Raw genomic sequence first — 13254 nt, forward strand, 5'->3', positions numbered from 1 at the left:
TCCCACTTAAAAAGATGAGAGAGGCCTGTAATTTTCATCATAGGTACACTTCAACTATGAGAGACAGAATGAGAAAAAAAAAATCCAGAAAATCACATTGTCTGATTTTTAAAGAATTTATTTGCAAATTATGGTGGAAAATAAGTATTTGGTCAATAACAAAAGTTCATCTCAATACTTTGTTATATACCCTTTGTTGGCAATGACAGAGGTCAAAGGTTTTCTGTCAGTCTTCACAAGGTTTTCACACACTGTTGCTGGTATTTTGGCCCATTCCTCCATGCAGATCTCCTCTAGAGCAGTGATGTTTTGGGGCTGTCGCTGGGCAACACGGACTTTCAACTCCCTCCAAAGATTTTCTATGGCGTTGAGATCTGGAGACTGGCTAGGCCACTCCAGGACCTTGAAATGCTTCTTACGAAGCCACTCCTTCGTTGCCCAGGCGGTGTGTTTGGGATCATTGTCATGCTGAAAGACCCAGCCACGTTTCATCTTCAATGCCCTTGCTGATGGAAGGAGGTTTTCACTCAAAATCTCACGATACATGGCCCCATTCATTCTTTCCTTTACACGGATCAGTCGTCCTGGTCCCTTTGCAGAAAAACAGCCCCAAAGCATGATGTTTCCACCCCCATGCTTCACAGTAGGTATGGTGTTCTTTGGATGCAACTCAGCATTCTTTCTCCTCCAAACACGACAAGTTGAGTTTTTACCAAAAAGTTCTATTTTGGTTTCGTCTGACCATATGACATTCTCCCAATCCTCTTCTGGATCATCCAAATGCTCTCTAGCAAACTTCAGACGGGACTGGACATGTACTGGCTTAAGCAGGGGGACACGTCTGGCACTGCAGGATTTGAGTCCCTGGCGGCGTAGTGTGTTACTGATGGTAGCCTTTGTTACTTTGGTCCCAGCTCTCTGCAGGTCATTCACTAGGTCCCCCCGTGTGGTTCTGGGATTTTTGCTCACCGTTCTTGTGATCATTTTGACCCCACGGGGTGAGATCTTGCATGGAGCCCCAGATCGAGGGAGATTATCAGTGGTCTTGTATGTCTTCCATTTTCTAATAATTGCTCCCACGGTTGATTTCTTCACACCAAGCTGCTTACCTATTGCAGATTCAGTCTTCCCAGCCTGGTGCAGGTCTACAATTTTGTTTCTGGTGTCCTTTGACAGCTCTTTGGTCTTGGCCATAGTGGAGTTTGGAGTGTGACTGTTTGAGGTTGTGGACAGGTGTCTTTTATACTGATAACGAGTTCAAACAGGTGCCATTAATACAGGTAACGAGTGGAGGACAGAGGAGCCTCTTAAAGAAGTTGTTACAGGTCTGTGAGAGCCAGAAATCTTGCTTGTTTGTAGGTGACCAAATACTTATTTTACTGAGGAATTTACCAATTAATTCATTAAAAATCCTACAATGTGATTTCCTGGATTCTTTCCCCCCATTCTGTCTCTCATAGTTGAAGTGTACCTATGATGAAAATTACAGGCCTCTCTCATCTTTTTAAGTGGGAGAACTTGCACAATTGGTGGCTGACTAAATACTTTTTTGCCCCACTGTATATCGAATGCCAAAATAAAACATGCATTATGCACGAAATGGATAAATCAAACCAAGATGGCATTGTTTGACAACTTCAAAGTGGAATTTTATAGAATTTTTCATTTTTTTTTATTAAAGTGTCATAGGATTAAGTATCACCTATCAATATCAATTCTGCAGATTTTCAAGTGGACATGAGTTCCATGTTTGTGCCAAATATATTTCATAGAACTCTGGAGCAGTGAAAGGTGCTGCATGTTATATTACATGATCAAGTTTGCAACTTGAAAAGTTAGTCGATTTTACTCTTAATAAAAATATTCAGGTCAAAACGTCTTCTATATTTCTTTTCCAATGTTGTTGTGTATCGAAATGCGTATCATTACTTAAATATCGAGATATGTATCGTATCAACGCTTTGTGAGTTGTTACAGCTCTATTTGACATTGCAGCCTATTATAGCATTTTATACAGTTTATACAGTTTTAGTAAGTTCCCTGGTATACAATGGCCAGATATATACTCGTACCTTATTGACAAGACTTCAGTGTACACCCACGAAAAACTTCGTGCCTACAAGTCTTTAGACGCATATGATTGTTATGTGCGGGCATGTACAACTTGATTAACAATGGGACATTCATATTCATTTTGTTTTAATCAAATTATGCCAGTGATGTGATGGCAATGTGGCTTTAGCTACAACAGCAAATACCAACACTAAACAGCAATGTGCAGGAGGTGATGGCATGAAAGGAATGACAGTGTAAAGAGTGCAGCTAAGAGAAATCAGAGCTGCGTAAAAAGCGAGAGGCAGAGAGCAGAAATGAAACTGAATGGGGCGGGAGCTAGGTTAGAGCAGTAAGTTGGCATTTAGAGTGAGGGCACACAATTTTACCTTTCCATCCTTGCTTTAAAATTGTGATTTTCGGCATACACAAATAATGATGGCACAAAATCTGGACTGCTTGAGTCAAGCGAGACCTCTCCTACAAACACAATTGCATGCTAAGCTAAGTTAACATGCTAACAATATTCATTACATTGTGTAACTATGACCCAGCTAATCAGACAAACGTTACCAAAGTATTTTGCTACATCAATAAACGAAGACTAGAAAGAATAAAAAAGAAAGATTTAATAAATAGCCTGATCTTACCTGTGATGAAGTGGGCGCTGCAAACCCGCGCATTTGATAGTGCTTTCATCCCAGTCTACACGTTTGATGGCTTGTCGCCATAGACGTCGGCGATTTTTTTGAAATGGGTGAGATCCTGCTGGAATTCTGAACATTTTAACCCCATCACTGCTACGATTCTGACACCCGAAAACACAACAACTAGGCATTTCTGAGTCTTTTTTGGGTCCAGGCTGCGCGCGCAATTTCCGCTTTCGTATGAATGACGTTTACTGCGAAGGGGTCTATACCAGTGGAATTTTGGTGCACTTAATTGCCCAAGTGTACTATAAACATATTACTCCATAATTAGCACATTGTAATGTTGAGAGTAATACAAAGCTAAATTTTGGTAAATATTGAAAATACGTCTGTGCTGTATCACCTTTAGTTGACCAAAAAACAAACTTGTATTGTGGGTTTCCTTCTTGTTCTATCTTGAGAGATCAGTGGAATATTCTAGAAACAATTTGGAAAGATAAAACCCCAAATCATTCACTTGTATCATCCTTTTCATGGTGTTACTGTTGTCTAAACACTACAGAAATCCAAATTTTTTCAACTTTATTGAAGCAGCTCAAACCCATTTTTGTTTTAAAATGTAGGAAATGCAACAAATTGGGGTCTTATTCTCTCCCCCCCCACCCATCCCCGAGCACTCATCACAGGACTTCGGCCCGTTTGTTACCAATTCCAATCTCTGGATGTTGGCAGCTATGTGATGGATAAAAGAGCTGCCATTTTTCATGGTTCATTTCAACAGGTTGTTGCGTGTTTGCTTTTTTGTAACCCCCCCAATAAATAGATAAATTGAAAAAAAAAATAGCAATTTTATTGTCATTGTGCCAGTGATTCAGCACTCCACACTGCTGTGCTGCTTTGGTGGTGCTTGTCCTGGGTGTCTTCAATAAAAACTGAGCTGAATTCTCTGCTAAATCAACTTGGCATGTATTTATTTGTAGTTATGAAAGTTATGATCTTTTTGAGGCGGCACGGTGGTGTAGTGGTTAGCGCTGTCGCCTCACAGCAAGAAGGTCCGGGTTCGGGCCCCGTGGCCGGCGAGGGCCTTTCTGTGCGGAGTTTGCATGTTCTCCCCGTGTCCGCGTGGGTTTCCTCCAGGTGCTCCGGTTTCCCCCACAGTCCAAAGACATGCAGGTTAGGTTAACTGGTGACTCTAAATTGACCGTAGGTGTGAATGTGAGTGTGAATGGTTGTCTGTGTCTATGTGTCAGCCCTGTGATGACCTGGCGACTTGTCCAGGGTGTACCCCGCCTTTCGCCCGTAGTCAGCTGGGATAGGCTCCAGCTTGCCTGCGACCCTGTAGAACAGGATAAAGCGGCTACAGATAATGAGATGAGATGATCTTTTTGAAACCTTGAGTGCAAACTAACCAGCTACACAGATTTAAGAGTTGAGCTGATGTTTTAACACTGTTCCAGAACAACTTTCCCCATCTGGTTATATACAGCAGGGGGTTGTACTGTGACTGGGGTTTTATAGAACAGAAGAACGACAAATATTGTGCTTAAGGTATGATGACCCAGATGGCTGATTTCAGTATTCATTTACTGATTTGCATTTTCGTAAACTAGTCCATCTGCCGATGCACAGAGATATAGATATGATCCATATTGTACCTGGATTTAGCTTTGTATTACTCTCAACATTACAATGTGCTAATTATGGAGTAATATGTTTATAGTACACTTGGGCAATTAAGCATACTTGATATCAAATCCTGAAGTCTGGAATGCACAGATATCACCAGATGTTGCATTTTCTTCCCTGGTGATGCTCTGCCAGGCCTTTACAATAGCTGTCTTCAATTCCTCCTTGTTATTGGGACTTTTTGCCTTCAAGTGAAATGTATACTCGGCTGGATTCAGGTCAAATGGTCAGACTTGGCCAGTGGAGAACATTTGATGACTTTGCTTTAAAATAAGTCTTTGGCTCATGAGTAAATAGAAGGGAGCCAGTTCTATTGGCAGCCATACTAATGCATCTCAAACAATTAGAATATTGTGAAAAGTGAATTTTTTGTAATTTATTTCAAAAAAGTAAGATTTCATATATTCTACATGCATTACACATTAAGTGAAATATTTCAAGCCTTTTTTGTTTTAATTTTGATTATTATGGCTCATGAAAATCAGACATCCAATATGTCAATTTATTAGAATGTTTCCTAAGATCAATAAAAAATAAACACAAAAGGATTTACAATACAGAAATGTCCAACTTCTGAAAAGTATGTTCATTTATACAGTGCCTTGAAAAAGTATTCATACCCCTTGAACTATTTCACATTTTTCCACTTTACAACCACGAACTTAAGTTTTTTATTGAGATTTCATGTGATCGACCAACACAGAGTAGCACATAATTGTGAAGTGAAACGAAAATGATAAATGGTCTTCAAAATTTTAAACAAAAATCTGAAAAATGTGGTGTGCATTAGTATTCAGCCCCCTGTACTCTGATACCTCTAAATACAATCCAGTGCAATCAATTGCCTTCAGAAGTCATCTAATTAGTTAATAGAGTCTTACTGTGTGTAATTTACTCTCGGCATAAATACACTTGTTCTGTGACGGCCTCAGTGGTTTGTTAGAGAACACTGAAGAACAAACAGCATCATGAAGACCAAAGAACTCACCAGACAGGTCAGGGATAAAGTTCTGGAGAAGTTTAAAGCAGGGTTAGGTTATAAAAAAAAAAATCCCAAGCTCTGAACATCTCAAGAAGCACTGTTCAATCCATCATTCAAAAATGGAAAAAGTATGGCACAACTGCAAACCTACCAAGACATGGCCGCCCACCTAAACTGACAGAGCGAGCAAGGAGAGCACTGGTCAGAGAAGCAGCCAAGAGGCCCATGATCACTCTGGAGGAGCTGCAGAAATCCACAGCTCAGGTGGGAGGATCTGTGCACAGGACAACTATAAGTCATACACTCCACAAATCTGGCCTTTTTGGAAGAGTGGCAAGAAGAAAGCCATTGTTGAAAGACAGGCATAAGAAGTCCTGTTTGCAGTTTGCCAGAAGCCATGTAGGGGACACAACAAACGTGGAAGAAGGTGCTTTGGTCAGATGAGACCAAAGTTGAACTTTTTGGCCTAAATGCAAAGCGCTATGTGTGGCGGAAAACTAACACTACTCATCACCCTGCACACACCATCCCCACTGTGAAACATGGTGGTGGCAGCATCATGCTATGGGGATGCTTTTCTTCAGCAGGGACAGGAAAGCTGGTCCGAGTTGATGGGAAGATGGATGGAGCTAAATACAGGGCAATCCTGGAAGAAAACCTGTTGGAGGCTGCAAAAGACTTGAGGCTGGGAAGGAGATTCACCTTCCAGCAAGACAATGACCCTAAACATACAGCCAGAGCTACAATGGAATGGTTTAGAATGGAATATTCATGTGTTAGAATGGCCCAGTCAAAGTCCAGAACTAAATCCTACTGAGCATCTGTGGCAAGACTTGAAAATTGCTGTTCACAGATGCTCTCCACCCAATCTGGCTGAGCTTGAACTATTTTGCAAAGAAGAATGGGCAAAAATTTCAGTGTCTAGATGTGCAAAGCTGGTAGAGACATGCCACAAAAGACTTGCAGCTGTAATTGCAGCAAAAGGTGGCTATACAAAGTATTGACGCAGGGGGGCTGAATACTAATGCACACCATGTTTTTCAGATTTTTATTTGTTTAAAATTTTGAAGACCATTTATCATTTTCGTTTCACTTCACAATTATGTGCCACTCTGTGTTGGTCGATCACATAAAATCTCAATAAAAAACTTAAGTTCGTGGTTGTAAGGTGGAAAAATGTGAAAAAGTTCAAGGGGTATGAATACTTTTTCAAGGCACTGTACACTCAATACTTGGAGCTCCTTTATCATCATGAATTACTGCATCAATGCAGTGTGGCACGGAGGTGATCAGCCTGCGGCACTGCTGAGGTGTTATTGAAGCCCAGGTTGCTTTGATAGCGGCCTTCAGCTCGTCTGTATTTTTAGGTCGGGTGTTTCTCAGCTTCCTCTTGACAATACCCTGTAGATTCTCTACGGGGTTCAGGTCAGGGGAGTTGGCTGGTCAGTCAAGCACAGTAATATCATGGCCAGCAAACCATTTGGCAGTAGTTTTGGCACTGTGGACAGGTGCTAAGTCCTGCTGGAAAAGGAAATCATCATCTCCATAAAGCTTGTCAGCAGATGGAAGTATGAAGTGCTCTAAAATTTCCTGGTAGATGGCTGCGTTGTGTTTTATCAAGTCCAAAATCAGTGGACCAACACCAGCAGATGACATGGCACCCCAAATCATCACAGACTACAGAAACTTCACACTGGACTTCAAACACCTTGGATTCTGTGCCTCTCCACGCTTCCTCCAGACTTGAGGACCTTGATTTCCAAACGAAATGCAAAATTTATTTTGATCTGAAAAGAGGGCTTTGCACCACTGAGCAAGAGTTCAGTTCTTTCTCTCCTTAGCCCAGGTAAGACACTTCTGATGAGATCTCCGGTTCAGGAGTGGCTTGATATTAGGAATGCGACAGTTGTAGTCCCTTTCCTGAAGACGTCTGTGCATGTTGGCTCTTGATGCACCGACACCAGCCTCAGTCCACTCCTTGTAAAGCTCTCCCAAGTTCTTCAATCAACTTTTCTTGACAATCCTCTCAAGGTCGCAGTCATCCCTGTCGCTTGTGCACCTTTTCCAGCCAGCGTTTTCTGCAATGACCCTCCTTGTGGAGGGTGTTGATGATCGTCTTCTGGGAAACTGTCAGTTTAGCAGTCTTCCCCATGATTGTGGCTGCATGTACTGAACTAGACTAAGAGATGCACGGTATTGATACTGTTTTACTTAAACTTGAATTGAAATATTCTAATATTTTTTTAGATTTTTTTTGTGTTGTATGCCATAATCAAAATTAAAATAGAAAAATTCTTGAAAGATTTTAGTTTGTGTAATGAGTAGTACATATTAAAATTTCACTTTCTTAAATAAATGATGGAAAAATGTGACCCCTCACCGAATCCAGGGACGCATGTCGGCCAAAACGAATCCGAGATAATCGCAAAAGAAGCATTTTTTTTCGAAATTTGTGATTTTTGTTTTTTTCCATCATGTGCAAGTTGAGATCTTGAAGAATGCAATCAGTATTTCAGATAATAGATTGTTTTGTTGGAAAAGCATACATTTTTTGTTGCAAATTGTCTCGTTTTTGTCAGGACTGTAGCCTGCTGGGGGGTGTGGGTAAATTACCATATGGGCCATTCACATGATGATTTAAGTCTTTTGTTTTTTTTTTTCCGCGAAAAACTGTATGATCCGAGCTGAGCGCATGGCTACTTAACTGCATACAGGCATGTAATTTCACTATGGAATGAGTTACTAAACAGAGCGCAGAGGAGCTGACACCGCGAAGCAAACAGACACACGGTATTTACATCGTAGATAACCATTTCTAGCAAAAAAAACCCGCAACCTCGTTTTCCAGATTGAATGGAATACTTGAATGATCGGATGATACACAGACCATTCTAGGATTACATTCCATCGGAGGCATTGGTGTGTGCAAGGCGCCGTTTCTCTTTCTGATGGGGTAAGTTTATTAATCTAAGGCTGTGTGGTTATTTTTGCATGTAACGGAGAGTGTTGTGGTTTGGTTAAGCCTAGGTCACAACCGGACGTACGATTTTTTGGCCGTGTGATTTTTGGCGTTTCCCAAATCGCTGCGTTTTTTTTTTGTTCACGGAGAAAGACGCGCGTTGGCCGTAAGTTTGTCTTGCAACCTGAAAAAAACGTAAGCGCCCGTAGATTTTGTTTGACATGACAAAGAACCTCTGCGGCCGGTCTGCGGCTCGAAAATCAGCACATCACACGCGCGCTCTCATGCGTTTCTTGTGCGCTCTCCGTGTGTTTCTTGCGTTTTTTGCATGTAGACTGGCCGTAGGAGCGCGTACTGTACGGCCGGTTGTGACCGAGGCTTTACATGAAACTAGTGTTGTGTTAGTTGTGTTATCATCGTGCTATCTTTCTTTCTTACGGTGTGAGTAATTTTTCAACCACAAAACGTTAAAGTATACTTTAGGACTTATTTTTGTACTTCATAATTGTGTTGGGCATACTTTGCATGGAAGGAAAATTGACGTGGTGATCTTTGTTTACATGAAAGTAGTATCATGCTAGCTAGTAGGGGGTAGGGCTTTCCTTAATGTCATGCAAATGAGCACCATTATGTGCCCGCCCTACACCCAGAGTAGCTGAGATGGAAAACTTTGAGGGCGATTTTCTCCCTTTTCTGTTTTAAGAAGTATACACTTTCAAAAGGCCACACATTCTTCAAATATTGTCAGATCTCCACATGGAAGGCATCATTGGAAAGCTTAGAAACTGTACTTTCTGAATCTGTCAATAACTCAAAATGCCCCCGGGCCGACATGTGTCCCTGGATTCTGTGATCTGCCACAAATATTGAACTCTTTCACTTTTTCATTCTAATTGTTTGAGATGCACGAGTACATGTCCACACAACAAGACGATGTGTTAGGCATCAGAAGAAGCAGCCTTTATTTGTCACATGCACACTCAAGTACAGTGAAATTCATCCTCTGCATTTAACCCACCTGAAGCAGTGAACACACAGCACAGTGGGTAGCCATACTACAGTGCCCGGGGAGCAGTTAGGGGTTAGGTACCTTGCTCAAGGGCATTTCAGCCCAAGGCCACGCCATGTTAACCTACTGCATGTCTTTGAACTATTGGGGAAACTGGAGCACCTGGAGGAAACCCACACGGACATGGGGAGAACATGCAAACTCCACACAGACAGGCCCCTGTTGGTCACTGGGCTTGAACCCAGAACCTTCTTGCTGCGAGGCGACAGTGTGAACCACTACACCACCGTGCCGCCCATCAGATCATGAGCAGTTCATTCCCTTCTCCATACTCTTCCTATCATTGTGGTACAAGTTGATCTTTGTCTCATCTGTCCATAGGATGTTAATCCAGAACTGTATAAGCACTTTTATTTCTTTGTAAGCAAACTCTAAATCTTGTCTTTCTGTTTTTGAGGTTTACTAGTGGTTTATATCTTGTGGTAAACCCTCTGTATTTCCTCTGGTGAAGTTTATTCTTGACTGTTGACTGAAACGGATACATCTACAAACTGTTGTGAAGGGGGTTTTCTTCACCAGGGAAAGAATTCTTCTGCTGTCCACTACAGTTGTTTTCCGTGGTCTTCTAGGACTTTTGGTGTTCATCAGCTCACTAGTGTTAAGAATGCACCAAACAATTGATTTGGCCACACCTAATGGTGGCTTTGCTATCTCTCTGATGGGCTTGTTTTGATTTTTCAGCCTAATGATAGTAAATGCTTGAAATCAGCCTTTTATCTGCTTACGTGTTGCTTACACCAAATGAAATAATAAAGGAATAGCACACAGGCCATGGAACAGCGGAGCAGTTAACTGCCTAATTACTTTTGGTTCCTGAAAAAGGGGTGCTGTAAAAAAGTGCTCTAATGCATACACCACTCACCCATTTTGGATGCAAGTACCCATAAAATAAAGCTGCCTGTCTGTTCAATCCATATGTGCATTTATTTTCAGACAATTGCTGATGAAATGAACACATATGAGAGCTGTTAGGTTATTGATCAATCGACTGACATTTCTGTGCAGTCCACTTGTCACTGGCTCAAGGGTAATGTGGCTTGTTACCTAAAACAAGTTGACACAACTGCTTTAAGGACTCTTTAAGGATTTATGCATGTAGCTGTGAATATAGTTGAAGAAACTGACCTTGCATTGACCTCATAACCTTATCACCTTTGACAAGTCATTTTACTGTTGAAGCTACTAATGTAATCTTACATGGTGCATGAATGGTGTGAATGTTAAGGCGAATAGGAGTACAGTTCTTACATGGATATGTCTGTTCAAGCTGGAAATAGAAAGTGGGTCGCAAAACTGTTCAAACACCAAATGGTCTATGGGCCTCAGCATCGTCTAAATCAGGAAGCATGGAAAAGGAAAGCCTTGATGTTATAGAGAGGAACTGCGCTAGCCTAAACACTTATGGATTTCGTCCTAATAATAAACAGCTTTCATCTCTTTAGGTCGTACAATTTAGAAAAATCTCATATGCTGTCCAGGAATGTGGGACAAATTTAGTCACGTATCTACAGCGTAAACAGTAGATCCGCTGTGGTGACCCCTAATCGGGAGCAGCCAAAAGAAGATCTAGAGCGTAAACAGTGTTTGAGAAGCAAAGAAAAAACAATGAATGGAACTTCAAGAAAATCTTTATGGGTTGTCTGAGCTACTTGTTTGTTATGTGGTGTACATGATGTACAGAACAGCATTCTGAACACTTCTGTATTCCATACACTTGAGTCATGTATTAAATATAAACTGCAGCTTTTGTGACCTATTCTTATTTCCTTCAAAATCATTTGTTACTTACCGCGGACAGGACAATAACTTGATGTGAAAATCGCAGCTAGGGAAGAATTCGAGACACCAGTGCCAAGGCGGAGGAAAGTTTGTGCTTTGAATGTTTACATGGTGCTGCCTAACAGCTCCAGGGAATCGAGTCTGTGCAGAGTTTCCCATGTTCTTCCCGTGTCCAGGTGGGTTTCCTTGGTTTTCCTCCAACGTTACTGCTGGTACATGGATTGCCCCCAGTTGTCCCATCCAGAATTACACAGAATGTATTTTTTTTTTACATAAAGAACATAATGTAGTATCATTACATTAGATTTTACATGAATGGCATTTAGCAGACACTCTTATCCAGAGCGACGTACAACATATCCAGAGCAGCCTGGGGAGCATTTGGGGATTCGGTGCCTTGCTCAAGGGCACTTCAGCCATTCCTAGTGGTCCAGGGAATCGAACTGGCAACCTTTTGGTCCCAAAGCTGCTTCGCTAACCATTAGGCTATGGCTTCCTCTAAACATGCAATTTATATTAATACCATCCAAGCTGCGCAAAACTAGAATATTATTTCTTGAATATTGCTGAAATAGTGTACACTGTACAGGATGCCATTCTCTTATGGTTACGCTGTTTCGGTTTTTCACCAAGTACAAACTCATCGTTGCATTTGGATCCAAGCTACATGTTTTCACTTGTTCTACTGCATACTGTATGTCTTCATTCTTTGTTAATTTCATTAAATAAGCAGAAATCATCTTGAAATTTTCATCGCACTTTTGCATAGCACTGTGCAACAGAGATCAGCAGATGGCCACAAGTAGGCGCTTTTGTGAAATAAATAAATCCTGCAAAATATGCAGGACTGTGTCACAAAAAAAAAAAAAAAAGTGTTTATTGCTTCTGTTTTCCTGGACAACATTGCAAATGACCTTAATAGTGAAATGAAACAGGACTAGTACACCTGATATATAAAAACTCAGTACCGCTGGGTTTAGGGATTGATCATGCCGGTGAATCATAACTAGTCAGTCATGCTCATTGAGCATCATCGATCCAAAATGCATTTAAAATACATTCAATCTCACAGAGAACCTTTGGCAATGTAACAGTCCTTCATTCGTCAGGTAGGCCGAGGGCTAAGAGCACAGGAAGTCCAGCTCCAATGACCAGAGTGATGCTTTCCATTAACCCAAGTCCTGCGTGATGGTACTGTCCCGTTCCCGCATGTTGGTGGATGTGACCAGATCGCTGCTGTCCTCTGCTGTTAATCTCAGGTAGCACATGCACCGTAGCCACATAAAGGAACGTTCCAGCTGACACCAGCATGCCAATTCCTGTGGCACTGAGGCGGTGCTCTGACGATCCACCCGTCTACATGGATTTAAAAAATGTTTATAAGAGAGTAGCAGCTCAGATGATTCCTAGGACATAGAGTCTTCTCTAATCTTGTTACCTTGATCTTACATGCCATGACTATTATTTAAACACCCTGAGCTAGACCAGTAATAACGTGTTATGTGCAGAGTCACACATGAAAAGAATAAAGGAAAAAATTTTGTTTAGTAAAAACAGTTTATTACACATTTCTAACAACTAATTAGCCTTGTAATTTTGCTAATTACCAAATTAGCAAAAGAAGACACAAAATAAATGTCTGTCCAATAACCAAAGACCTGTTTATCTCAAGCCGGTTCTCCTTTGTCAATGATAGAAGAGCAGAAAATAGAACATGTTAGTGCCACGTTAGATGTCTTACCGCAATCAGGATGAAGTAGGTGCTGATTGCCGTCAGAGGCGCTGCACATGAAAAAGCCAACAAATGCTTCCGAATTGTGCTGCTCTCCAAACCTGCGTGCATGAGGAACGAGACGAGACCAAACGCAGCTGGAGCCTGAAGACAAAGTGATTCAGGGTTGGTGTTTTACTGCAAGTCCAAAAGTTGTGTCAATATTTACAACCCCGATTCCAAAAAAGTTGGGACAAAGTACAAATTGTAAATAAAAACGGAATGCAATAATTTACAAATCTCAAAAACTGATATTGTATTCACAATAGAACAAAGACAACATATCAAATGTCGAAAGTGAGACAT

General features: G+C 41.2%; 1 protein-coding gene across 3 annotated transcripts in view; it reads right to left on the reverse strand.

The window, feature by feature from the left end:
• Nucleotides 1-11008: 11008 nt before the first annotated feature.
• LOC132889156 (zinc transporter ZIP9) overlaps nt 11009-13254 on the reverse strand; it is a 35483-nt gene continuing 33237 nt past the window's right edge. For all 3 annotated transcript variants that reach the window (XM_060925385.1, XM_060925386.1, XM_060925384.1), the window contains 2 exons: nt 12919-13053; nt 11009-12533 (listed from right to left, as the gene is read on the reverse strand). In XM_060925385.1, the coding sequence (XP_060781368.1) occupies nt 12276-12533; nt 12919-13053 (393 nt within the window). In that variant the 3' untranslated portion in view covers nt 11009-12275. The remainder of the gene's footprint in view (nt 12534-12918; nt 13054-13254) is intronic.

This window comes from Neoarius graeffei, chromosome 7, assembly GCF_027579695.1.
Source record: "Neoarius graeffei isolate fNeoGra1 chromosome 7, fNeoGra1.pri, whole genome shotgun sequence".
Taxonomy (NCBI): domain Eukaryota; kingdom Metazoa; phylum Chordata; class Actinopteri; order Siluriformes; family Ariidae; genus Neoarius; species Neoarius graeffei.